The sequence below is a fragment of the Carettochelys insculpta genome, chromosome 9 (genome assembly GCF_033958435.1).
Source record: "Carettochelys insculpta isolate YL-2023 chromosome 9, ASM3395843v1, whole genome shotgun sequence".
Classification (NCBI taxonomy): Eukaryota; Metazoa; Chordata; order Testudines; family Carettochelyidae; genus Carettochelys; species Carettochelys insculpta.
In genome coordinates, this window is record NC_134145.1 from 54,772,212 (window position 1) to 54,799,815 (window position 27,604).

Below are 27,604 nucleotides of genomic sequence, written 5' to 3' on the forward strand. Positions count from 1 at the left end.
GCAATTTCATTGGTCCAATCTAATGAGCAGAACTTGCTAATTCCATTAGGGTAATCCTATTACCTGTCAAGAGCTATTTCTACAAGGGTCATCATTATCCAGAAGCTTAAATCTGACTCCATATCTAACTATCCTCAAGTGTAGTCCCACCAGTCAATTACATTCTCCTCTGCTGCGAGCTGTCAAGGACACTGGTCACATTGGAAAAGTGGAGCTGAACAGCTGGTCTTCAAAGGTAAAATCTTTCACATGTTACTATTTTTAGAGTTTACTTTAACAAGGGAGCAAGATATAGTTTTACAATACTTTGTAATAGCTGCAGAGATGTATGAACGTTATACAAAAGATGATGGCTGTAGAATATATTCACTCAAAGAGTGTAAGTTAGGTATCAGAATAAAGTAAAGCTACTGGTCTCAAAAATAATACTAAATATTTACTTATTCAATTACCAAGGTTTCTGTCATACATTGGATGTATAGCATACAAGCTTGCTGGGCAGCAGACTGTAATTCGTTGTGCAGTGATCAAACACTGGCCTTGCTTAGGGCATGGACAGTTACAAATTGTTAAAGATCAGTGCTAGATAGAACAATTTTAGGAAGCGATAAATCTAGTAGAAGCTTGATTCTGTGAGGTGCTGAATACATCCTAGGCATTGCTGTATATCTATCAGTGGGAATGAGATTGACTACTATGTCTCCCTGTTTTTTAATACGTGTTATGTTCTTGAGCTGAAATCCTGGCCCTGCTGAAGTCAATGGCAAAATTCCCATTTATGTCCGTAGGGCCAAAATTTCACCGGTTGTGTTCAACCGTCCTTAACTCTATACTACTTTAAAACAAGCTACAGAAGAATGAAAACATGTTATTCTCATACCCCAGCTATATAGAGCCTCATGTTCCTCCAGGGCTCTTATGCTTGCGTGAGGTGGAATCTCTTAGTTTTTGTTCCCAGAATATTTTCAAAACAAAATACTCAAACTTGGGTCTGAAAGTTAGGATCCTAAGTCCTTGACTTCGGTCTCTGTACCAGCAGCTCCCATGGACTGCAAATTAGGATGCTTCTATTTAGATGCCTATATACAAATTTAGGCATCTAACTTTAAGCATCCAAGTTTGCAAGTGTGGGCCGTATGCTCACTTTTTTTTTTTTACATTAAGTATTCTTGTTTTATTCTGCTGTAAATTCATGATGGACAAAACTCAATGTTTCACAATTCACCATCTTCTAATGTCTCTCTAAATGTATGTAAAGTACAGGAGTGCCTTTTCTAGTTTGTGTGTAGCTAATTATTAATAGTGCACAGGTGTGACACAAAGCTTTAATCTGATAGGGCATCATAGCGTTTCTCCTTAGAGTGCAACTTTTGACAATGCAGTAGCACACAAAATATACAAACTTAATAAGTTTCTAACTTTATGTAGATCACTGTGAGGATTTCTCTCCACAGTCATAACTGTAGATGTCAAGCAGCATCTACTGAGTCTGTATAAAAAGAAAGTACACTGTCCCTTTAAATCAGTACAGTACACAGGGGTGCAAACAGAGGGAAAAGCAATCTCCTGGAACAGAACTGACATGTAAAAGCCAGAGTTCTTGTTCTTAGCCAAAGTGCAATTGCACGTCAGTAGAACTTCTTTCCACAAGAGCTTTGGATAACCACAACCTTGCACTCAGCGCAAAGCATGGCACTTATTGCTTAGTCAAAGCATTCCCAAAGCATGACGGAGAGACACATTTTAAAATGTAATTCCCCTGCCTGCTGCAACGTGGTAGGAGTACAAAGAACCTGAATAAAGGTACGTGATCAGTGAAGCACCCAAAGCTTTGTCTTGCCCATGGAAAGAAGAGAAAATTCATACTTTTCGATACGCAGCTTTTCAATCAGATACAGTGATGAACAAAGTAAAAATGAAGACAGAAAATATGTATAAAATGTTAATCCCAAGGTAAAATAGGCACGATGTCAAAAAGCAACCAAAGAAAACAAGACCATATAAAGATTCCTTTATAGTACAGTTTTCTGCATAGCATAATTTCATGATACAATTCTCTCAAACTAGAGTTGATACCGTATGAATAATCAGGTAATTCCAAGCACTCCTAAATACCCAGGAAAAATGAAGGTAAGTGTACCTGTTAGAATATTTGCTTCATTATCCTCACTTAATTCTGTTTCATAGATCAAAAGCGCAATCCTGTTTTTTTCGTCATCAAGAACCTTGCACTTATATGCTCTGAAATTTTTCCTACTCCTGGAAGTCTTTGTGTAGAATTTTCTAGTTTAGGCAGATTGAACAATATCAGAATTTAAAACCACATCTGTTACCTACTTCAGGTCTCAGGTATTAGTAGCTGATTTCTCGCATGCTGCTGTAAATTAATCCTTTCTCCTGTTTCAAAACTGGGATGTTACGTTGGTTACATATGTTTATAAAGTATTAATTTCTACTTCTGGAAATCCACTCCTAAAATCATTGCAAAATGGAATGGCAAATGAAAGAATGGAGTGATGAATGAATGAGGTGGTTTAAAGGTAAATTGCTGCAACTGAAGATAATTGCTGTGTAGCAGCATATGCTATTCTTTGGTTTCTAATCATATATAACATTCATCTCTAATTGCAATTGATCCTAAAATCCTCCCCTTCCCTCTGAATGTCTGTACAGGTTTGATCACTGGAACCAGGCTGGGTACATTTATTTTATGTGTACATTGTTTTACAGAGTTCTGACAAAGCAACTGGCAGTGCTCCACATCTTAGAAATCTATGTGGTTTATTTTTAACTTCGTGTGTGCTGCAAGGGTTCCTGTCACGACAGCTGGATTGCACTGTTTTCTAAAAACCAGACATCCTGCATTGACCAGCTCTGTAGTAGGGTAGGGTTTTTTTCAATACCCATTGTGCCAGCAACCACTGAGAGAGGTCACTTTGGTTGCCCAGGTAACTAACATTAGAGAGGATTGTAATTTGCCAAAAGACACTGCCGGTTGAACCTCTTTAATCTGGAACTCTCTCATCTGGCAACATGCGTAATCCTGAATGATTTTAGTTAGCTGAACGACCACTTATGGGTGTGGCTAAGTTTCCTGTGGTCCCATAAAGTTTGGTTACAGCCACAAGTCCTGGCTCTCAGGCTGTGGCCACACTTGGCCAAAACTTCGAAATGGCTGCGCAAATGGCCATTTTGAAGATTACTAATGAGCAGAAGGGAATAAGGGGATTCTCTCAGCAGAAGGGAATAAGGGGATTTCGAAAGGAGTGGGGTCCTTTCGAAAAGGACCCCCGTGTAGCTGCACCGAGCTGCGTGCTTTCGAAAGAAGTGCTTTGGAAGTGCCACAGCCAGAAGCGTCCTAATACTAATGAGGTGCTGAATATTCAATTCAACGCCTCATTAGTAATCTTCGAAATGGCCCTTTGTGTGGCCATTTCAAAGTTTTGGCCAAGTGTGGCCACAGCCTCAGTGTTCTGTGCTGTTATTTAACTGTAATTTACCCCTAAATGTCTTCCAAGAGCCCAGTAAGCAGCAGAAGTGTTGGTAATGCTTCTAGACAATATTGATCTCCTGCAGTTCAGCAAATTCTCTCATCTGGCACCAGTCAGTCCTGAGGGTGCTGGATTAGAGAGGATCAATGTGTACTAGATTTACTATCCGATCTCAAGATGTTGTGCACCTTGAGACCTAGAGTACTGCATGCAAAAAACTGTTTCACTTCCTTCCCTATCTTTTAAGAAAATGATCCACCCTGTTTGTTTACAAATAGTCAACAGTATCAAGAAGGCACAAAAAAATTCTCAAGCCATCCTCAAACGTGCATAGCAAATCAATTTAGCTTTAATTAACAGAAAACAGTGCCTGTATTTTTAGTGTAGTCTGATTAGCTATGTGAATTACTCATCTAGCTTTTTCCTCCTGCATCTTTTATTTTGTCCCATGTGATCATTGGATGAAAGTTATAATCATAATGTGCTGTGGGACCAGATTATTTATGGGGAGGTGTTTTGGTGTTGCATGACAGCTGGTTTGAAATCCAGCGTGCTGTTAAAATGACAGCTCAGCACATTACAGAGGTATCTGGTAAGAAGGGGACTGTTTTATTAATAAAGCAGGGTGGAAAGTTTGCATTTCTGTTAGGGATGGAGGGTTTTGTAGGGTGTCGATGGATTTACAGCCTGCTCTCTAGGTTATTTGGGCACCAAACTGCCTACATTTAGTGACCACCTCAGGGTAGCTGAGAAGGCAAAAAACACAGCTGTAGGCTTAGAATTTGGTACCCATAGGGAAGAGTGATAGAAATGGCTGTGGCAACTCAGGTTCCTCAATCGCTGTGTTAGCAGCTAATGAGAGACAAGGCAGGAGAAGAGGTACAAAGATTTAATACCGAACCTAAACCAAGGCCAAGATGCCTCTGTCTCATTGGGTTAAATGTACATTTTGCCCTGGGAATGGAGGACAAATAAAAGATCCATCTTTTCACTTCTTGAGGGTAAATATAAGACCTGTTCTTCGTTTGTCTTGCAGTAAGTTGGGTGGAGTTGTTCTGGGTAGTTGGCAACATGTTTAGTACAGGTTCCCTACATGACATCACAGAGATGAGTTGGTCTCCCTTTGAAGAATTTCCTTTTCTTTTCTTTATAACCAGTAAACTTACTGCTTCCACTGAGACACAGTCATGTCTTGAAAATACAAATGCTAAGTCCTCAGTGCCTGATTTTTCAGAACATGTCACTCTTGAAGCCTTGGAAGTGTGTGAGTGCTTCTAACCACAAGTTGTGCATTGGATCCCTGTCAGTAGAGAAGACTAGTCCTAGCTGTAGTTGAAACTAGCTCACGTTTCCTTCACGGGGAAGTCTTTAACAGTTTATGGAGCCCCCATCTTTTCTTGACCTCAAATAACTCCGAGGTAGGCCTCACACTAGTTGAGGTGTTGGCTCTCTTATAAGCTATGCAGAATGATACAAAGCCTGTCATAATATTTTAAATCTATCAATACATTTTGATGTCATTGACCTCAAGACTTTGTTGAGATGTTCATGACTTTAAACTGTAGTTGGTAGTTGTTCTTCAGGGGCTCCAGTAGTGGAGCACAGTTTTGCAACAGACAGGCAATGGATTATTGGTGATGGGCTGTAGATCAAGTCTACTCGACCCTCACCTGGCAGTGGCAGCTGCTGTCCCATAGGCTGGCCCAGTTCCTCACTCTCCAGGCATGACAAACTGGTGCACAGAGTCATAGTGCCATTGGACCCTACGTGCCATGTCACAGCACCCACAGCTGGGAGCCAGGCCTAGACTCATAGACACAAGCCACAGTTGCCAGGTGAGTGTCGGGTAAGCTTATCTCTAGCCTCATGTGAAAAATCCATGTAATACACCTTTCATTACCAGTTGCATAATGTGCTTGAAAAACTACCTACATACAACTAAAAGGGCACTGGAGTAGGTGGTTGCCTTCTCTGCCCTCCATTTTCTTTGCCACCGAGTGTTTCCACTTGTTTTTTGAAATGAAGTCCTAAGGGTAATCCTTGTCAATACTCCTCTTCCTTCTCCTCATGTGCAATGTACAACAGCAATCTCCTTTGACATCTTTCCTTTTCTACACCTTTGTGACATTGCAGGGAGGTTTTCTGTATGCTGATGTTTCAGCATATATGAGATATAGCCTGGCTAAGGACTATATGGCTGGGTCCAGTCAAGGTGATGTTAAGTTAGTAGGCCAAGGGAAAACAGCTAGAAAAATGGGCAAAAGTTAGACTTGCCCTAGCCCGACACTCATTATACTGATTAAAATCAGAGAATTTTGTTAGTTCTTGGGATACTGAGGAACGGTCAAGGAGCAGCTGTGACCAAAAGTTCCTTTTTTCCACATCCATGTCTAGCTCACAGTGTGACCCTTCCCTCTAGATGAAAACTTTGCTATTACCCATTGCATTGTATTCTCAGGGTAAGTAAACGTAAACCGTTCTCTGTACGAGGCTGCTCAATGGGGCTATTTGAAAACAGAAGTGAAAGCAGGAGCAGACACACAATTTGCACTGTCTACTAGGAGGTAAAGGCTTGGACTTTTAGTTACCATGGTTACAATTTTTAAAGAAACGTAGGGGTTAGGGGTCAAACTCCCACTGTATTTATACAGGCGTTGCATGCCAAAATCCTTTAGGCTCATTTGACAAATCCCTGCCTCTGGGTCCACCTACACAAAGTTTAGAGGGAGCCTTTAAAATACTTCGTCTAACTTTCTGGTACATAAAAATGGCCTGCCTGAGTTTGAAGCAATGCCTGGGTAGTATTGGCAACTGGGACTCTCCAGCAGAATAATACATTTCTTCCAGGTCATCATTTTGAACAGTCAATGACTACAAACTGTTGTGTAGTCAGAAATGTCAATGAACTTAAGCCTTTGGAAATAAGCTGTATTAGGCAGTAATAGGCTTTTCCTTGAAACTTGTACATAAAAATCAAAATACAGGTCACTGTGAAATAAAGAGTATTTGGACAATGATTTAAAATAAATTAACTGATCATTGGTCACTAATAACTTTATTTGGCATTTTCTTTTAATAACAATATTCCTGATTAACTCATCCGACTTAGTACAGAACAAAAAGCTATCATTTAAGAACTGTGCTACAATACAATCCTTATGTGTGTGGACGATTTAAGGTTACTAATCTATAAATAAGCCTCACTGAGGCAAGCTAAAAGTCCAACTGCCAGTTATCGGTGTATTATTGAAACTGTTCCATGACTTCACACATGCCATGATTAAAGTTCTTATTCAAACACATACATAATTCAATTGTTGTATATTGACTCAAAGTTTGACCGTCCAGAATTTTAATCTTCCCAACAGAGAAGTGTGTATGACCAAGTGAAACTGAATGATTGAGGTGATAGTGATTAAAAATGTCTACTAGCTATAAAAATACTGTGAATCAGATATACTTTTCTTCTAAAATATATAAAAATATGAACAAGTCAAAAATATAAACAAGTCTTTTTAAATATTTTTGTTTTGTTTTTACATTTGTGTTGATGCAGTTTGGGTGTTTTGTAAATTATCTTGTTTAAAACATGGAATGCTATTGCAGAGATGTTGATCCCAGGCAGGTGAAGGAATGCCTTTATTGGAACAACTTCTGTTGCTGAAAAAGGCAGGGTTTTGAGCTGACACAGAGCATAGTTCAAAAGCTTCTCTCTCTTCCAAACACAAGCTGGTCTAATAACAGATATTATACCTCAACCACCTTGGCTTTTGAAAATTCACACACACACACACACAACCTCTAACTTATATAAAAAATGTCTTAATAGGTGCTAACAAGGACTCACCTCTAGTGCCTAACTGGGAAATCCTCCCAAGTGGATTTATTAAGGGATTCTTCTTCACAGATTAACCTGTCAGGGCTCAAATTTGTTCTCCTCAATGTACCACTTAAATGGTGGATACAGAGAACGGGACGATCTCTTCCAGGCTTGGTGGCCCATGGACCCTCTTATAATTAGACCGCTGTACCGATACAAAAGCGTGCTTCCACATCCGCTCCACATCCGCCAGGCTCAACTCATCATCCTGTCTGCAATCCGCAATCTGGATTTTACTTTCATCTGCATCCACACAGCAAGCCATCTAGTGGGGTGGGGGGGACAGAGCACAAATGAGTGAGGGCCAGCCAGGTCTTGCAGGGAAGAGGCAGGCAGCATTGGAGCAGGGACATGTGGTGAAGAGCAGCACAGGGGTAGGGTGAGGGTCTTGAGAAGGGCTGGAGGATGGAGAGAAGGGAATAGATTTTCATCATGTGCTGCTGCTACTGGGGGCCTGTGACGAATGGCACTTGGCCACAGCAGCATCCGTCAGATAACAAACAGGACAGAGGGTACTGCCTTGGGGCCCTGCCTGTTCCAATCCCCACAGCAGTAGGCAAGCAGCTGTTCCTTCTCCCCAGCATCAGCTCCAGCCCCAGAGAACTGGGCCCTCCCCCTCCGAGCAAGGAAGCTCACTCCTTTGCTGGGTTCTCTCCACATCTCCTGGAAATGAGTTGTCTGCCTCAGGCACGCTCCCAGCTGTATTAGCCGGGAGCACAGAACAATGTGTGGGTGGACAGCATGGGTCCCAGAGCCAGAACGGGACCAGGGCTCCCACAGGCCAGTGCTTACCAGGCGGCGGGAGGAAGACGAGGGAGCAGTGCCTGACAGGGCTGGCACTCAGCCCTTCTGCAGGGAGATTTAGAAACTTGTTGTGTCCCTTCACTGCTGGCAGTGCCAGGGCCTGCTCTGGCACACTCCCACTGCACCTGGCAGAGGGGTGGGGTGCAGGGAGAGAGAGAGCGAGCCCTGCATTGGTATCCACTCCACTATCTATGACAATGGTGTGTGGATATGAGGCAGATAACTGCAGATATGCAGGGCTCACTACATATAAAGGGAATCTGTTCTCATGGAACTGGATCCTAAGCAAAGAGGGAACACAATTTTCACATTACAGATGCCTTGAAATAATTTGTGACTTACATTCTAGTTCACCAGAAAATAATTTTGCTCCACGGAGGTACACATATTATATAATTAACATGAGCATCTGGTCACCGAAATATATCAGCCCTTCTCCTGCTACCCACTGCTCCTCAGCTTTTTAGTCAACAAGTCCTGGCAAGGACTATAAAAGATGCTGTCTAGCAATCAAATATGGTTAGTCTTAACTTTCAATTTTCTTTTTATTGACCGGGAAAGTCTCCTGATGCTTTTTTGTTGATGATTATTAACCATTAATTAAATTTAACAGAGCTTTAAACATGCAGTTGGTTACTATGGATGTATGTCCATGAATCTAGACAAATTTCATAGTGCAGGTACACCATAATTATACTGTCATTGTATATTTGATTCTGTCAAAGTCCATGTCTACACTAAGAGAAATCTTCAAAATAGCCATGCTAAGGGCCATTTCAAAGAATACTAATGAGGCACTGAAACGCATAAAAAGGCCACGGCGCTTTTCACTGTTGTGCATCTAGTCCAGACGGGGGGAGGGGGTCTTTTCAAAAGGACCCTGCCAATTTCGAAATCCCCTTATTCCTATCAGCAGATGGTCTAGCAGATAGGAATAAGGGGGATTTCAAAGTTGGCAGGGTCCTTTCGAAAAGGGCCCCATCTGGATGAGCCGCGCGGGAGAAAAAGCAGCAATTTCAAAGTGCTGTGGCCAGTGGCATGCTAATGAGGTGCTGAATATGCATTTCAGCACCTCATTAGTATTCTTCGAAATGGACATTAGCATGGCTATTTTGAAGATTTCTCTTACTAGCCAAAATATCTATCCAAAAAGCTCCATGCTCAGAAGTTAGCTTATGACTGAATTATTTCTTGTGGTTATCTACTGAGCTCAGCTATAGCTATATATATTTTCTTTATAATTCAGGTGGAAGTTTTTCCCATGCCACAAAGTCTTCTGCTTTTTATAAAAAATGAAGTTTCAATTTTTTCCCATTATAAATCAAAACCTTTCAAGAAACATGGAAACCTTTAAATAATTCAGTTTAATCAAAAAATTTTCTATCAAGCAAAAGTTTCAACAAAAAATGTAAACAGTCTTATTAATTACAGTAATCACATATTTCTGTTACACAAAGATGGATAAAAGTCACCCTGGGACAGAGGGGCAGCACTGGACTGTAGACCATTTAGATCACATTCAGGTCCTTAAAATAGGATATTATGACCTATGAACCTCATGCTGGCCTCCAACGCAAGAGAACTTTACCCTGACTTGAAGGCTACTTGCACTATTCTAATCTTTAGAGAAGTCGGGCAATCACAATTGCCATTAACTTAAGTGGGAGCTTCAAGGCACTTGTCATGCTTCAGAATTGGGCCCTTGGCCTCTACTTCTATCAATAACATGTGTACCTTAGTGAATACAATACATTGATACATTCAGGTCCCAGGTCTGCTGCAATTCTACAGCTGCAAAGCTTACGGCAGAAACCATCGCTCAAACTCAGCTATTGAAATTTCTTCCCCGGCTCTCTCACACGGCCAGGAGCAATGGTGGGCTAAGATGAGTGCTGGACTTCCACCATGCTCTACTCTCTGCTGCATAGCTCAGAGACGTTATCTGCCAAACCTGTGGGGGAAAAAAAAATCACTTAAAACCAGCTCTGCTGCCTCTGCAAACATCTGTTGCTTCTGGTGGCAATATGACAGGTCAACAATGGAAATTCCTCTTTCCCCCCAGTTCTTGTTGTACATGTTGATTCATTCCAGAACTGCTTAAGCCTAGTGAACAATGGCTAGCTGCATGTCTTGACTCAACCACAAAATATACAATGTCTTCATAGCCCATCCATTGCAGAAACCAGTCTTCTTTAAAAACTATATGTCAAGTTGACAGTTCACCTTTTGGTATGAAAAAGAAAAGCAATTTTGATTTTTCTAGACAGAGAATTCATTCTTGTGCAGGAGTAGGAGCAGAGAAGAAGGAATTAGGTGACCTAATTAGTCCTTTCCAACACTAAGGCCATGTCTAGATTGAAGAGCTTTGTCGGCACAAGATGCAAATTGTGCAATGCATTTGCGTATCTCCTGCCAATGATTCTGTCACAAGAGGTTTTCCTGACATTTGGCCCATTTACATGGGGCCAAATGTCAGGAAAACCCCCTCTGCTGACACAGCCCTTCTTCCTTGTGGAACGAGGATGACTGGGATGTTTGCAGAAGGCTCCCGAAACAGCCGACTTCTGTCAGGAGACCTCCGGGCTCCCAACAGAAGCCTGCAGATTAGACGTAGCCTATATCTCTGACAAGAAGATGAGTGTTTTAAAGTCATGTTGGGGAAATGGCTGATTCAGGGGATTGAAAGGGAACCCTGCAGCCTTCGAACTTTAAGGTAACCAGTTCAGCTTTCATTGATGGACTAAAAGTTGTTAGCATGTGATAGCTCCCTGGTCTATTAAAAGCATACAATCCCCTCTGAGAAAGGAAGGGGAACACTTAGTAAGAGTTAAGGATGCTTACCAGCTTAAGTGATCTACTAGAGGATATGATGGAGCGCGCTAAGCAGCAACCAGTTGCAAAATGGTTACTTTAGGGCAATAGCTGTTTGACTCCTATAAAATTTTAAAATATCCTGTCGAATTAAAAAGGGAGATCGTTGGAGGAATGTGTCAAACAGCAGGGCTGACAGCCCCTGCAGGTCCTGAGACAAGGGATGGAGGGGAGGCGGTTCCATGCCCCCAGAAAAGGGAAGGGGTGGGGCCAGGCAGCCAGCCCTCATTGGCACCTGGACCGTGGCACACTCCTTACCCCTAGCCCTCAGAGCCCGATGGAGAGCTGGACACAGCGCTACACCAGCAATTCAAATGTACCCGGAGATCCAGCCACCACAGGTGTTTCAGAAGCGATGGCAGCAATCAGGAGCCCTGGGCCCCTTTGAATCACTAGGCCCCAGGGCAACTTGCCCCTTCCCACTCCAGTGGGCCTGCTGTCAAAATCTATTTCCCAGTACTGTTTTTCAAAAATGTAGACTCAATACAAGCTGCCCCAAACCCAATTCTTAAACCACCCTAAGCCCATCAGGAAATGCATCCTAATAAAAATGCCCTGGAGAAACTATGGATATTTCATATTTTATATCATACAGGCAAATGATCAAATACATATGTTGCATATGACTATGCACACAGAATTTTGCATGCATAAATTATACAACAAGTTTTGACTTCTTGGTCCTTAAAATATATCAGTACCGCAGGCAAAGATTTTTTTTCTTTTGTTATAATTGACTTGAATCCCTGGAAGACTAACATTAACACTCAACAAAGTGCTTAAATTGACTTGACATGGCTTTAAGGATCAGTGAAACTTTGAACTGCATCTATTTAAAGTGTTTCCGTCTCACCATATGAGGGAGTACATAACTCTTCTAAACCAGATAGACTGAGTAATCCACTAACCCTGCCATCAACTTTTGTGATCTGAAGTGAAGTTGACAGATTTCTAGATCAGCCCAGCCAGGCTTATTTATTTTCTTCCTGCTACATGACCATGTCTTTAATCTGCCTTAAATTTCTACACCTCTGCATTTTGCAATGTTTTTAGATATGGTGATCTGTGGACTACATTCTGTATGAACATGATTATAACAGTTTGGGCTATTTGTGACAACAGAAAAAGCATATGGAACGCCATGCTTCACATGGACCAATTTCACTTGCAATTACTTTTCAAATGAATATTTGTGACCATGTTTCCAAGTTAGACTCCTAAATGCACATTTAGGCTCTGAAATATAAGTAGCCTGATTGTCACTGAAGTCAATGGGAACTGCGGGTGAGCTGAACTTTGGAATATCAGGCATGTAGGCAGGAGCATAAGGGAATCACCCGAAACTGCCACCTTATCTCCCAACATACTATTTGCATATGCAATTATGATAACACATGCATGAACAATAGAAAAATGCATATGCAATTCAGTATCGATTTAGAGTGTTCTCATTTGAAAATTTGACTTGTGTTTTTGGGTCATATTAGCTACATCTACACTGGAAGGCTGCATCGAAATAGCTTATTTTGAAGTAGCCAAATTGATCTAAGCTACTTCAGTGCATAGCATCCACACATCCAGGCATGCATCCCCTTACCATTAATGGAATCCATCCATGCAGTTCTCCCGTTAGTGCGCAGCCAGCACGTCCTCTGGACCGCTGCTTGGGCTGGTGGCAGAACTAGAAATGGGCGAGGAGCTGGAGGTGGAGGCAGATCTGGTCTGGGGGCTGAAAGGGAATGAGGGCAGAGCTAGGCTGAAGACAAAGCACAGCTGGGGCTGTGGGTGGAATGGGGTTGGGCGTAGAGTGGGACTCTCCTGCACACGATATAACTACAGTAAATGGTGCCTGGCCCGTCAGGTCCAGAAAAGTTTGTAGCCCCTCCCCACCACAGGGCGTAGCCACTCCCTGGGGAGAGGGGTGCCAGCCCTAGGCTGCGTGAGGCACCTACACTGGTAGGAACAGCCCTGTTCATATATGTCCCTTTTGAGTGCTGAGTCTTAAATAAGCAGTTCCAATGACACCAATAAAACTACTTGATTTGTAACATTGTTTGCGGTAGTGTTGTGCAGTGTGCTGGTTCCAAACTACAAACCTCTCTAGTCTGGCACTCTCTCGTCCAGCAACATCCATAATCCAGCATCATTTTAGTTAGCCAGATGATCACTTATCATGGGTGAGGCCAAGTTGCCTGTAGTCCCATAACATTTGTTTGCAGCCACCAGTCCTGGCTCTCAGTGTTCTGTGCTGTTATTTAGCTCTAATTTACCCCTAAATGCCTGCTAAGAGCCCATTCAGCAGTAGAAATGGTGTTAATGCTGATAGAGAAAACTGACATCCCGTGACCTAGCAAATTTTCTCTTTTGGAACCAGTCAGGTCCTGAGGCTGCCAGACTAGAGAGATTCAACCTGTATTAGAGAGGCTAAAAGCTTGTCCCTTTCACCAAACCAACATTGTCCAACAAGAGATATTACCTCACACCTCTTGTCTCTACCCAGCAAAATACAAATCAGCATGAGTAAGACTGAAAAGAAATCAGGCCCTTAACTAGTAAAAAATAGAGCTTTCAATATTCACATCTCTTCAATTATGTGTGCATACACATTGGCCTTGCAATGTCTGAAAGCATCTTTCTTAATTCTTGTATAAACTTTATTTGCCAAGATGACGTAAAATGAACATTTCACTATCCAGGAATGTAGTTCCTGGTATGTGTTTTAGATACTCCATTACCATAGTATCTGAGTACCTTGGTCCTTAACGTATTTATCCTCACAATACCCCTCTCAAGTCAGAATATACTATTAACCCTATTTCAGAGAGGGAGAGGAAAAATGAAGTCCAGAGAGGCTAAAGTGACTTACCCAGTGTCACACAGGCAGAACTTGATGGCAGGAGGAATAGAGCCCCAACCATGGGGCTCAGAAAGACATCAGAAAGACATCTCCCTAAAATGAGCCACTCTTTCCATTCTACCACATTTTATTCCTATCAAATGGGTTTCTAACATTACTAAACATAGCTAAAACAAATCTTCTGCTACATATTTAAATAACCTGAGTCTTTTCTGGTCTGGCTATGGTCTGAAGAAGTGGGTCTGTCCCATGAAAGCTCACCTAATAAACTATTTTGCTAGTCTTTAAAGTGCTACTTGACTGCTTTTTATTTAAATAACCTGTTACTCTGCAGCATCAATGGGCCATAGGGACAGAAAAATTGCCGTCAAAATATGTTCTGATATACAGCTTAGATATAAAGTTAACATTTCTTCTAAGAAATGGGTCACTGTATTTGAAACAGAAAGAGATTATTAGATTTGATGATGTCAAAAAGGACCAAAGAATAACAATCTAACAAGAACTTACAATTCACGTTTAAAATTCTTGATGCAGCATCTTTGAAGAAGTTTACAAATAAGCATTGTTTCAAAGACTATATGGTAGGAATTGAATCATACTTTATGTACAAGATTTAATATTATCGAAATATAAATCTATATCTATTATGAAAATCCACCAAAGAGACTACCACAGAGACAAGCAGGTTGGAAAAGAAACTTCTTAGCTAAACTTTATTTGAAGATAAAATTAGGCATACAAAGAAAATAACCACCATTAATTACTACCGATATTCAGGAAGAAATGATCATTAATACTATCTTTGAGTTCTCTACGTTTGGAAGATACATTGTTTTTTATTACATTATTATTGTCCTCTGGCTGAGCAGCAGCTAAAATTCAAGAACTCACAGGTCAATCTCCAATTTGGAGCAGGAATCAGTGACATGAAGTCAGGCATTTTCTTAGTAACATTTGTTTACTTACAAGATGTATACAAGTCCCATTTCCCTAAAAAGTGGTAGGAATAAACTGCACGCAGACGGTGTAGTCTGAAGGAATCATGGGTAAAGAACATTTGCTTTGTGCAAAGAAGCTGCTATCCAGAGGCTTTCAGTCTCAAAGACAAACAAAAATGAATCCCTCCAGAAACCAAAACAAACTCTATCCTCCGACAGTTTTACACAGCTATATTACAACCCAGAAGTCTGAAAAATAGGAAACCCTGTAACTCCGCATTGTCTCTCTACACTGCGTGGTCATACCATTTATGTTTACACTGCAGCTAAAGACATGTCATCCTAGCCTGGGTAAACATACACTAGCACTTGTTCAAGCTAGCATGCTAAAAATAACAGTATGGACCTTGAGCTGCTTAATTCTCTCCCCACACCACAAGGGTGGCTAATGGAAAACCAGGGACCAGAACCTCAACTCAAGTTACTTGCCAAGATCATGTTTATTTTATGAGGTGTTTGGCTGGGTGTTGGGCACTATGCCCAGCATTGAGCCAACAATGGTGTGTAGTGACCTGGTCAGCCAGGATGGTCTCCTGCTAGGCCCAGAACCCAGCACAGGGGGTGATGGGAGCCAGAAGCAGGTCCTGAGTGGGGACAACGAAATCACTCTGTTGCTGAAACCACTTCCAGAGCACACTTCGAAGCGGGAGCAGCATCAGCATGTCCTGGCTCCATACTCTGAGGAACTGATAGTACCCTGAGAAGAAACAGCCCACTGTGAACCCTGCAGCAGATACAGACAGAACAGAAGCTGCCCCTGAGTCTGGTAAGTTTCTGGCTCCATTTTAAATATTAATACTGTAATGGGAGGAATCTGCACTCTGTTACTCAGTGCAGAAGTCATTAGAAGCCTCAGCTGGGAGTATGTCTTTTCTTCTTTTCTTGGTGGTCACTCGATAACGAGTAGGACATCTTCATGTCACTCTCCTATTAGTGAGTCCATTGATGGCTGATCAGCCCAATTCTGGAGCCACAGATCTTATCACAGAAAAGGCAGGTGTTGGTAGCTGTTGGAGGGGTGCAGGGCAGTTTTTGACACTCTTTTCTTCTTCTCCGCCTCTCCTTGCCTGCGCTGTGGTTGAACCTCTCATATTGTGCCCCCGCGCGCACACACACACACACACACACAGATGACCGTTCTCCACTGGGGACAGTCTTGGGCAAGGTTCTCCCATGTGTTGACGTCGATGCTGCACTTTCTCATGTGCGCCTTCAGCATGTCCTTATATTGCTTCTGCTGGCCCCCAGTGCTCCTCTGTCCTTCCTCCAATTCATAAAACAGAATCTGTTTTGGGAGGCGCTGATCAGACATCTGAACCCATGTGACCAGTCCAACAAAGTTGTTGATGAATGATAATGGCTCATGTTCAACTCTTCCAGGACCTTACTGTTCTTGCGCCTATCCTCCCAAGACATATTTAGGCTTCTCCAGAGGCAGCATTGATGATATTGTTCAAGTGCCTTCAAATTATGCTTGTATGTTTGTCCAGGTTTCACATGCAAGTAGTAGCAAGGGAACAACCACTGCACGGTTCACAAGGAGCTTTGTCTTGGATAGATGTCCTGGTTCTCAAAGACCCTTTGTTTCAGGCAGGTGAAAGCAGAGCTTGCACAATTCAGACAATACTGGATTTCTGCATCAATGTCAACATTTTGCAGCAGTTCTCCATTGACTTCAATAGAAGATGCATGGGATTGTCCCAACGGTGAAGATTGGTGGAGAACCTTGGTCTTTTTGATGTTCAGTGTGAGGCCAAGATTCTCGTATCTTTCAGCGAAGGCACTTAAGACGATCTGAAGCGTAGTGTGGATGTTCAAGCTCAGGGTTCTCTAAGCCCGGGTCATCTGACTTGAGTTCCACTAATCCTGGGCTTACAATGCAGTGTAGATACACCTTAAGTGGCTAGATTTTCAAAGATGTCCATACGTAGCTGTTCCCAACACCATGCTGCAGAGTGTAAAGAGTATAACGTAACAGTCTAGGGCAGTATTTCGTCAGCTATGTTTCACACAACACTGGTGTTCTGTGGACAACTCACAGGTGTGCTGTGAACATTTGGAAAATAATTCAAAGGCTTACAGTAAATAATCATTTTACGATGATGACAGTAATGGAAAAGACTGAAACATAATTTTACTTCTACATCTCACAAGAGTGATAATATTCTGGTAACACTGGGCCAGCCTCCCCTCTACTCTATCTATGTGGCTGCACAGCAACTAGCAATGAAATGTGGCACGTGCTGTTTGGGATTTCTTTTTCTTTTTTTTTCGGTCTGACAACAATTTTGGAAGTATGTTTTCATAGATTTCCTGCATAATAATAATTATTGTTTGGTGCTATATTATCTCAACAGTTTACAAAACACTGGTCTAGGGAACGCACATTGGGAGCTGCATGAGTCTCAGTACTTCAGGACATCTAACCACCTCTCTTAGGTAGGCACCGAAATATAAAATCTGCCCTTAACTAACTCATTATCACAATGGCTGGCTAAGGTAGGAAAAGACAATTTTCACACAAGGTCCCACGTTTTCAGAATGAGTAAGTAGCAGAACCAGAATTACACCTCAGGAATTCCCAGCTCCCAGACCCAGCTTCAGTCCCACAGATATCTGTGTAATGTTGCTCATTGTCTAGCAGCCAAATCACTTAAAATGATGCAAAAGTACTTTTTGCAGTGCTAGTGATTCAGCTAATTTTCTGGGAATTCTTGTGTAATGCAGACCAATAAAAGATGCTTCCTTTAAAAAAAAACACAACCTTGATGCCTTTATGCTCTCAAACTGCTTTACTCTTCTGACAGTCAGCTTTCTCAGGTTCAAACCTGCAGCAGCCCAGAAATCCTCTTAACTGTACCATTTGCTTGCCTTGTATATTTTTAAAGTACTTAGGGCCAAAAGCTACAGAGAAGCAAAATCCACATAATCAGAACCTGCATAAAAAAACTAATTTTTGCTCATGGAGCAAAGGATGAAAGCTCAGCCCTAGTAGCTTAGCTGTTTGCATAGTCATTTGCAGTCTGTATTTCAAGCCCGGGGAGGGAGTTACAGATGCATTTCATTACTATCCCTTTCTGTGGGGGTTTGGCCCAGTAGGTCTACAGAGTAGTCATATAAGTCCACTATTCTTGTTCTACAAGAAGGCATGTAACAGGATGTGGAATTCACTTTCATGGGGTCCTGTGATCAGCTGTTCACAGCACTTGCACAACCTTTGGACCTATGTAATTACACCAAAGAATTTGGCAAATGAAGTGAGCAAATACAGTAAAAGTACAGAAATGGAATCAATTTCACAGTATCTGCATAACCATATTACAGACTACAGGTGATAATTTAAAATATCATATTTCATTGTCTGCTCCCCTTCAACACAGTATCAGAATGTTGCTGTAGAAGCCTGTGCTATGATAGCGCCCCTTGCTGGGTGGCATGGGCTACCACAGCTTGCCCACAGTCCTAGCGGAACCCGGGCTCTGGCACCTTTAAGCAAACGGCTGGCGGTTGGCCCCAGCTGGGGAGGCTGCTTCTGGCCCGGGTGGGGCAGCACTGAAGGCTCGCCCTTCCTTCAAGGCAAGGCAGCAGGCAGCCCGCAAGTAGTTTGGATGGCCCCAGCCCTTGCGGCAGGGCAGGGCGACAGGTGAGGCTGCAGTGTTTGGGGAAAAGCCCAGCCCTCAGTTCAGGGCAGGGCAGCAGCTACACAGTGTTGGCTCTCCCCTACACGGGGTTGGCTTTAGCACAGCGAGGGTTTACCCCGCCAGGGAAGGGGTAGGGGGTCGCAGGTCCTCCCACTCCACTGCGACCTGGCCCAGGCCCTGTGGATTGCTTACACCCGACCGTGGCAGTGGGGATCCAGGCCACAACACACTGCCATGGGTTCCGGTGAAGCGTCCCCTGGGCCACTTCCTACCTCCAGCTCCATCTGGGTAGGGTCCCAGTCAGCCTGGTTGGTGGGTCCCGGCGTGTAGATCCCCTCGAAGTTGTCTGCCTTCGGGGGCTCCAGCCAGTTCGCATCTCCACATTATTGGGGTGGTCTGGCGGCAGCAGCACGGTGGGTCCAAGGCAATCGGGGGCCTCTGCACTGCAGGCGTCCAGCCGAACTGTGGGGTCGGCTGCTTCTGGGGCCTCTGGGTACCTAGCCCCCGGCTGTCTGTCTGGGCCTGGCGGGCCCTCTGGGGAGGCGGCCCTCCACTGGCATGAGGGCCATGGTAGATCCGGGAAGTCTGGGTAGGTCCCCTGGGGCATCTCTATCTGTAGCTGCCCAGGCTGGTCTGGGCAGCTGGGGGGTAGCTCGCGCCGACGGGCTGGGCAGCAGCAGACTCCCTGCCCCTGGCGCCCAGGAGCCCGAGCAGGAGCCTCCTCCCAGCACAGGGGCCCAGGAGTTAATGGGCCCCGAGCCCCGCCCCTGACCCTTCTGGCTTTAGGCCCCACCCTCGGAGGGGCAGGGCACTGGTGTTCCAGCTCAGGGCTCGCCCACCGGGGCCTCTGAGCAGCCTCCTCTACCTCTGAGTCTGGGGAAGGCCACAGCAGCTTACTAAAGTTGCCCAGTTATTGTTTTTGATTAAATATTTGCACCAAGAATTTTTGCTCTGGAGAGTTTATCACCATATTTGTTAATTATCTCCACTTGAAACTTGCACAGACAAGCAGCAGAGTAGCCATCTTAGGACATATTTCACTACAGGCTGAACCTCTCTAATCCAAAACTCTCATCTGGCAAATTCTGTAATCTGTCATGATTTTAGTTAACTGGATAATAACTTAGCATAGGTGTAGCCAAGTTTCCCATGGTCCTGTAAAGCTAGTTTGCAGCCACCAGTCCTGGTTCTCAGTACTCTGTGCTGTTATTTAACGGTATTTTACCCCACATATCTTGTAAGAGCCGAATAAGTAGTGGAAGTGTTGATAATGTGCTACAAAATATTGACCTCCTGTCATGTGGCAAATTCTCTTGTCTAGCAATGGTAGGTTACGAGGGTGCCAGATAAGAGAAGTTCAACCTGTACAGTGTTTTATTACAAAAAGCACAGATTTGTTACAGAAACATTGGAGTAGGCAAAAACTGAGGTGCATTTTTAGTGAACACAATGTAAAACTAAAAATCATTCACTTCTTATTTACCATCAGTTCAACTCTGGCATTAATTGTCTGGTCAAAATTTACCAAAGTACTGGTTGAACCTCTCTTATACAGCACTGGTTGGGTGCTGGACAAGAATCTACCACATCGCCAACAATTTCATTGCCTACTGGGCTCTTAGAAGACATTTCAGGGTAAACTGCAGCTGAATAACAGCACAGAACACTGAGAGCTAGGGCTGGTGGCCGTAAATAAACTTTATGGAATCACAGGAAACTTGGCCACACCCATAATAATAAATGGTTATCCAACTAACTAAAATCATGCCAGATTACAGATGTTGCTAAACAAGAAAGTTCTGGTTTAGAGCAGCTCAATCTGTATTTACTTGACAGAAACATTGCAGGGCCAGCTTTTAAGCAAAAGCAAGATAAAAATATTCTCATCGGACACAATGATCAAGTACCAAGTTATATCTGCAAACAAAAAGTGGAAAATAGGACTAGAAAGAAAGGCATCTCCATGCTTCCGGCTTTCTGATATTAGTCTGTTGTGCAGAAAATGCTTATAGCTTGACCTCCATTTGCATACAGTTTTGAAGAGAAGGATGCAGTGTGTGACATTTCTTGTAGAGGGAAGATGAAAAGGTTCATCTCAAAGTATGAAGAAGTGATTAGGTTGAATATACCTTGTCAGTATAAGGTAAATAAAGAGATGAATTAAGAATTGGTACATTGATTCTATTTCTATGTACATTTGTCAGTAGATTTTCTGTACTCATAAAAGTCATAATATTTCTGTTCAGAAAGTATCGCCTTTCAAAAACAAAAGAAGAGCATGACCAAAATCAATTTATGTTGCAATCCCAATGCTCCTGTCTAATTCAATGTGTACTACTCTGACAATGAAAAGTAGTCATAAGTCACCTTATCCATCTGAGAATCTTCCAAAGAAAGAATAATCTTTGTGTGGTATAGAGCAGTGGTTCCAAGCTTTCCAGTAACACGGCACACTGTAATGAGATGAACAATTCCATGGTCCACCCACTTTTTCCAGCTGAACTGACTGCTCATAAATGTCACATTTACTTAGGTTTACTGTGACTGTGGTCTTATTAAAGAGACTTACAACACAGTGGCTGTGTCTACACCAGCCAAGTTTACTAATGAAGCGCTGAAATACATATTCAGTGCCTCATTAGCATGCGGGCGGCTGTGGCACTTCAAACTTGATGTGGCTCGCCGCCGTGAGGCTCGTCCAGACGGCACTCCTTTTCGAAAGGACCCCGGCTACTTCAAAGTCCCCTTATTCCTATGAGCAGATGGGAATAAGGGGACTTCGAAGTAGCCAGGATCCTTTCGAAAAGTAGCCCAGTGTGGACGAGCTGCGCGGCGGCTAGCCGCGTCAATTTTGAAGTGCTGCGGCCGCCCGCATGCTAATGAAGTGCTGAATATGTATTTCAGCGCTTCATTAGTAAATTTCAAAATGGCCATTTGCATGGCCATTTCGAAGTTTTTGGCTAGTGGAGACACAGCCAGTAGTGCACACCACAAGCTAAACAAGGATCAGATACATTAATGTTTCGTGTCCACCACAGAATACACCATCTTAGACAGCGAGCACAGGCACACTTTCAAAATTGGCTCGAAGCCATGCTAGGGATGTTGAAAAAAGGAATAACCACTGAAAATTGTAGTGGCTGCTCGACTACTTGCAGGTAGGAGAGGTGGCTGCAGAAAGCGGCCTCCTGTCCCCGGCAGTCTGTTGGTGCTGAGTTGCAGCATTTAAATCATGTCCCAGCTCCAACTGGCTCCCACTAACCCTCTCTCCCCTTTGCCAAAGCAGGGCATGGGGGTGGGCTGCCCACTAGCTCGTTTGGGCCAGGAAGCAGCATTTCAGCTGCCTCCCAGTGTGAGTGAGGTCACGTGGGATCAGCATTTCCCCACACAATGGCTCTGCAAAGAGCCACTGCAGGGGGGGAACTGACAAACCCTGCACCAGCTGGGACTCAGGCAACCTTGCTGCTTGAGCCCCAGTTGGCCTGGGAATGTCAGTTCCACCCTCCCCTGCCCCAGCCCGTGGTGGCTCTGCAAAGAGCTGCAGTGAGGGGAAATTGACAAAATTTCATAGCACATTTGGACAGTTGTCATAACACACTGGTTGAAAACTACTAGTACAGAGCTACCATACTGTACTTCTCTCTCTCTCTCTCTCTCTCTCTCTCTCTCTCTCTCTCACACACACACACACACACACACACACACACACACACACACACACACACACACACACACACACACACACACACACACACACACACAGAGAGAGAGAGAGAGAGAGAGAGAGAGAGCTGGGTATGTACCTTCAGCGGACATTACATGGGGGAAAGAGACATAGCTTGGACATAGATATGCTTCAGTGATTCCTGGCCGACCACACAGCCCATGAAGCTGCTTTAATTTACAGCAGAAAGCAACCAGGATCCCTGTGTTCCCTGACAGTGTTTGCTGTAAGCTGAGCACTTCAGCGGCTGCCCAGGAGAGATTCAAATGCTGCCCAGCTGATGAGCAGATCACTCACAGTTCCCACAGCCAGTAGTGGGTATTTCTACTGGTGATGCATATCTGAACATGACTTTGTGCCCATAACAAATTTATTCCACACATGGCTGGCAAAAATTAGCAGCAAAATCGCTGCCCAGTCCCCTGACAGCTCCATGGTTAAGTGAGTGTAAAAAGTGGCTGAAAAGCCACCTTAGCTTCATCTTTCCCATCTTGCAACAAGTCCACCTCAGACAGGTCAAAGGATCTAGCCCTGGCAGGTTATAAGTATTGTTACAGACAAGATATGGAGATTTGTCTCAGTCATCTTTAATGAACTCTGAAAGTGCAGAAAGGAGAATGTTTTTTATATGAACTATTTGGTGACTAATGAAGAATGATAAATGTGATTGTAGGAATCGGGATCTGTCAGTGAACTGTTTTCAAACTAAACTGAAAGAAATTTACATTGACCATAATTCCAGCAAATTTTACTAGCTCTGTTCTTCACTAGATTACTCGTTTCCTGCTGACCTATAAGATACAATAAGATTTATGAAAAGGAAAACTCACATATTTTAAATTAGTGTTCGTTCCGACATCATTAGCAATGCGGACTAATATGTTGTCCTAACTGCTTTTCACGAGGTTGAGAAGTATAATTAAATTAGGATTGCATCAGTTTTAATGACAGCCTTTGAGCTGTACTGATTTGTAAAAGCTGCCGGAAATTACACAGTGTATTATAAACAGCTGTAAAACATACAGCTCATATATCACAGTCATTATTTTCTGTGTTGAATCTGTCATTGTAGCCACTTGAGTGACAGTCATGGAAGAGCAAAAAAGTGCCAGTCTGGAAGAAGATTTTGAAGGTCAGGCTATGCACACAGGTAAGGAAACAAAAGTTATGGGACATTTTAGCTCACTGTTAAAAATTAATCAGAGAGGAAGCATGAAATTTTAATTTGCTGACTGGAAATCAGAATGCCTGGCACAGATATAGTCAGGATCCAATGAAAATATATTTCAGAATAATTCACACCCATCTTGGATGGATAGGATATGCAGGGTTGAATTCAAAGCCAGCCTTGCTGGGTCTTGAAAGAGTGACTGCACAAGACATCAAAACAGCAGTGGCACTGTCCAGAGCAAATCTGATGTAGGCTATTTAGGCTATGTCTACACTTACTGGATCGAAGGGTTGATCTCCCAGAATTCGATTTTGCGGGTCTGGTAAAGATGCACAAAATTGCTCTCTCCAGGGTTAGCAGTCGACTCCCGCCGGCATACTCCTGCTCTCATGAGGAATACGGAAGGTCAATGGGAGAAATGCTCCTGTTGACCTCCCTCAGTGAGGACAGACCTTACAGTAGACTTCAGATATGTTGATTCTAGCTATGCAATTGCTGTAGCTAGAATTGTGTATCTGCAGTTGACTGTAAGGTCTAGTGCAAACCAATCCTTGGCCTCAGGTCATTAACAATCTCCTTTACTTCTTTGTGTTGAAAACACCTGTAACCTGCTACAAGTGAATTATAAAATTGCGTGCCACCCGTGGAGACGGGACTTTCCGAAAGGACCTCCCCAGTTTTCGAAAGCCCTTCTTCCGATCACCAGATAGGAAGAAGGGCTTTCGAAAACTGGGGTGGTCCTTTCGGAAGGTCCCATCTCCATGGGCGACGCATGATACAAAAAGCCGCACTTTCCAATCGCCGCAGCCACCATTATGCTAATGAGGCACTGCATATTCATTGCAGCGCCTCATTAGCATCTTTCAAACCTGCTCATTAACATGCCCCTTTCGAAAGGAAAGGGCACGTGTAGACCCAGCCTTCAACAACTCCTTCCCACATCGGCACTGTTCACACGTGCATTTGTTAGAGCCCAAACAGGGACACAGTAGATCAAATAAGTAAACTTAGTGCTATTTTCATACCAGTACTTAGTATCAGTACCTCAGTAGCCTCAGCACAGGAGATCGGGGGTGGGGGGAGGGAAGCTGGCTGAGTACCGACTCCTCTTTTTTTCTTTAAAAAAAAAAACCAAGTAAGCTGAATTTCAAATGTGCTGAGTAATGAAGATCATGTATGGAGATATTAGGAGCTGCTGGATGCTCAGCACTTTGAGAATTCAGGGCTTTATTTAGACTCTGAATTTTTGGTTCCAGTTTTTGGAAATGTTTAGCCTAGGTTCCCCATCTTATTGGGTCATACAGCCTCTTTTTTATGTGTGGCTCTTTAATATGATGATATTTAGAACCTTTGCTCTCCAAGATTATGAAGTTATTGTTTAATTCACAACTATAACGCAACACACTCAACAGGCAGTTTAACAGCTCTGAAGGAAGACAGCTTAAGCCATTTAAATCTTTCATGCACATTCAAATTTAACTAACCAAACACCTGATATTCCACCCAGAAAATTTGACAAACTTTCCTACAATATTTTTCCCAATTAGTGACAGATGCAATTTTGGGCTAGGGGAAAAATAATTAACATTTTGAACTAGTAAATTTTCAAAATGTTTTGCAAAATGTTTTACTATTTTAATCAACCAGCTCTGGACAGTAGCATTTGATTTTAGTTCAGAAATATCTCATCATTGACCATATGCTTCAATGGCATAGATATGTACTATCAGTCTTAGTGTTTTGACCTCTTGTTTTGGACTGTATACAAATTCTTCAAACATGCTCTGTGTTCAAAGACATTGTCTTTCTGCAACTAACAAAACCAAATCATTATAGATCTTTTTCTCTCCTAGGGCCCAAAGGCGTGATCAATGACTGGAGAAAGTTTAAATTAGAAAGTGAAGACAGAGACTCCCTTCCTGTGAGCAAAAAAGAGATCCTCAGGCAAATGTCTTCACCACACAGATCTCTCAGTAAGGATGATAAAGACACCAGAGACAGATTCAGTCGTAAGGTAATAAGAAGAAACAAATCATGGTATTAATGATTCTAAATAAAATGTGGTATTGGCACAAAAGAAGCTAAGAAACTAGTGAACTTAACTGCCACTGATTCCTACATTCCTTTGTATCCTTGTACAAAGCACTTAACATCCCCATCTCCGATTTCCTCAGCTGCAAAGAGGGACAATACTGAACAATTTCCACATGACACTGTGAACTCAAGATTTATGAAGTCTTGTTCAATATGTGAGGGCTATGTGTGTTACATGTTAGCATTAGTTGCTGAAAATGAGCTTGGGGCTATTGAAAAAAATACAAGACATTTGGATTAAAATAAATAACATGCAAAAAGATAATGAAGGGGCAGGTTTTGTTCTCCTTCCTCACACAGAGTAGTATTTTGCTTTGCAAGTACACGTTGAACCTCTCTAATCCAGCACTCTCTCGTCTGGCAACGTCCGTAGGCCAGCATGATTTTAGTTAGCTGGATGTCCATTTATCATGGGTGTGACCAAGTTTCCTGTGGTCCCATAAAGTTCCTTTAGAACCCCCAGTACTGGCTCACAGCGTTCGGTGCTGTTATTTAGCTGAAATTTATCACAAAATGTCTTCTAAGAGCCCATTCAGCAGTAGAAGTGTTGGTAAGGCTACTAGACAATATTGAGCTCCCATGGGTTGGCAAATTCTCTTGTTCTGCACTGGTCAAGTCCCAAAGGTGCCAGAGGAGAGAGGTTCAACAATGAAGAAAATGAGACTACCCATAGAGTAAATAACTACACAATAGAAAGATGGAAACATCTGACCCAAAACACACATAGAACACACCACTTGATCCTGAAAATCTGGCCAACTGTTGACCACTGTGGAATCTTCTAACCTCATTTAAGGTTAAATGAGAAGACTCTGGAGAGCTAATTCTTACAATATCTAGCTGCCTCAGATCTCCTTCACTCTTGTCAATCTGGGTACCACACAGAAACCGTTCTGATTGCCTCGGTAAATTGTGTTCCCCTGAAAACAGATAAAAGACAGGAGGAAGTGTGAATTCTGACATTACTGAGGTCACTGGCAAAACTTCCACTGACTTTTGTGGGGCCAGTGTGTCTTTGCCCATATTGTTAAATATATCAGTTGCCTTCAAACACAGTACACCCAAGTAATGAGGAATGGGGCTTTCATTCAATGGTCGAATTCCTCGGTCTCCAAATTATGGGCAATTAGTCTTCTGCCAAAGAGTCTTCTAATATGGGATTCCACAGACAACATCCTGTCCCTATCCTTGTTCAGTGAACATATAGGTCCATTCAGTAACAATACTCTAAATATTCACAGATGAGTATGCAGGAGTATGAGCTCATCCATAATGAGCAAGAGGATGAAAGCTGCCTACGAAAATACCGCAAACGTTGCATGCAGGATATGCATCAGAGGCTGAGCTTTGGGCCTAGATATGGCTATCTGTGTGAACTTCAGAATGGGGAACAGTTCCTGGACATCATTGAAAAAGAGCGAAAAAATGTCATGGTCATCGTTCACATTTACGAAGATGGCATCAAGGGCTGTGAGGCGCTAAACAGCAGCTTAACTTGTCTTGCCGCAGAATACTCCACTGTGAAATTCTGTAAGATAAAGGCATCTAATACAGGGGCTGGAGACCGCTTCTCTCTTGAGGTGCTCCCAACCCTGTTAGTTTATAAGGGTGGTGAACTTCTGAGCAATTTTATTAACATTAGTGAGCACTTCAGTGAGGAGTTTTTTGCTGTGGATGTGGAGTCTTTCCTACATGAATATGGGCTGCTACCCTTAAAGGAAATTCCAGCACTTGGAAATGTCAATACAGATGATCAAGATATTGAATAATTAGAGAGAAATATAATCGATCTTCTCCTTTTTTCCCCCCATATATGGCAATTGGATCTCAAAGGAACCGATGATCACTTAGAGAAGCCTGTGTGTGCTCATTATTTCATATGTAAGATACACATATATAACTGTCAGTATGTGAACTTTATTTAAAGCACATCTAACAGTTACTCCTGTGCATATTTATTTCTATTCAGTTAACAGCAATAGCATAATTAGGAGAAAATGCTGGCAATGATCTTTATAAAAAAGAGTGATAGATTTTAAATTAAGCACAGATCTTAAAAGATAATTTAGA

At 42.7% G+C, this 27,604-nt stretch overlaps 2 protein-coding genes across 9 annotated transcripts in view; one reads left to right on the forward strand and one right to left on the reverse strand.

The window, feature by feature from the left end:
* Positions 1-1,769: 1,769 nt before the first annotated feature.
* On the forward strand, positions 1,770-27,527 carry PDC (phosducin). Its single transcript, XM_075002941.1, has 5 exons — positions 1,770-1,803; positions 17,262-17,343; positions 23,342-23,419; positions 25,294-25,454; positions 26,776-27,527. The coding sequence occupies exons 3-5, from the start codon at positions 23,359-23,361 to the stop codon at positions 27,301-27,303; spliced, it is 750 nt and encodes a 249-aa protein (XP_074859042.1). The 5' UTR covers positions 1,770-1,803; positions 17,262-17,343; positions 23,342-23,358; the 3' UTR covers positions 27,304-27,527.
* ODR4 (odr-4 GPCR localization factor homolog) overlaps positions 9,502-27,604 on the reverse strand; it is a 59,257-nt gene continuing 41,154 nt past the window's right edge. For 4 of the 8 annotated variants that reach the window (XM_075002932.1, XM_075002935.1, XM_075002937.1 and 1 more), the window contains exons 14-15: positions 12,644-12,775; positions 9,503-10,126 (exon numbers count right to left, since the gene is read on the reverse strand). In XM_075002932.1, coding sequence (XP_074859033.1) covers positions 10,086-10,126; positions 12,644-12,775 — 173 coding nt within the window. In that variant the 3' untranslated portion in view covers positions 9,503-10,085. Of the gene's footprint in view, positions 10,127-12,643; positions 12,776-27,604 lie in introns of all 8 variants that reach the window. The other 4 variants (XM_075002931.1, XM_075002933.1, XM_075002938.1 and 1 more) reach the window with 3 other exon arrangements.

Excerpts from the sequence above, each read along its gene's own strand:
- PDC (XM_075002941.1), top strand. The coding sequence starts at position 23,359 with ATGGAAGAGCAAAAAAGTGCCAGTCTGGAAGAAGATTTTGAAGGTCAG. Across the intron at positions 23,420-25,293 it reads AGGTCAGGCTATGCACACAG|GGCCCAAAGGCGTGATCAAT; the intron begins GTAAGGAAACAA and ends TTTCTCTCCTAG. Across the intron at positions 25,455-26,775 it reads GAGACAGATTCAGTCGTAAG|ATGAGTATGCAGGAGTATGA; the intron begins GTAATAAGAAGA and ends AAATATTCACAG.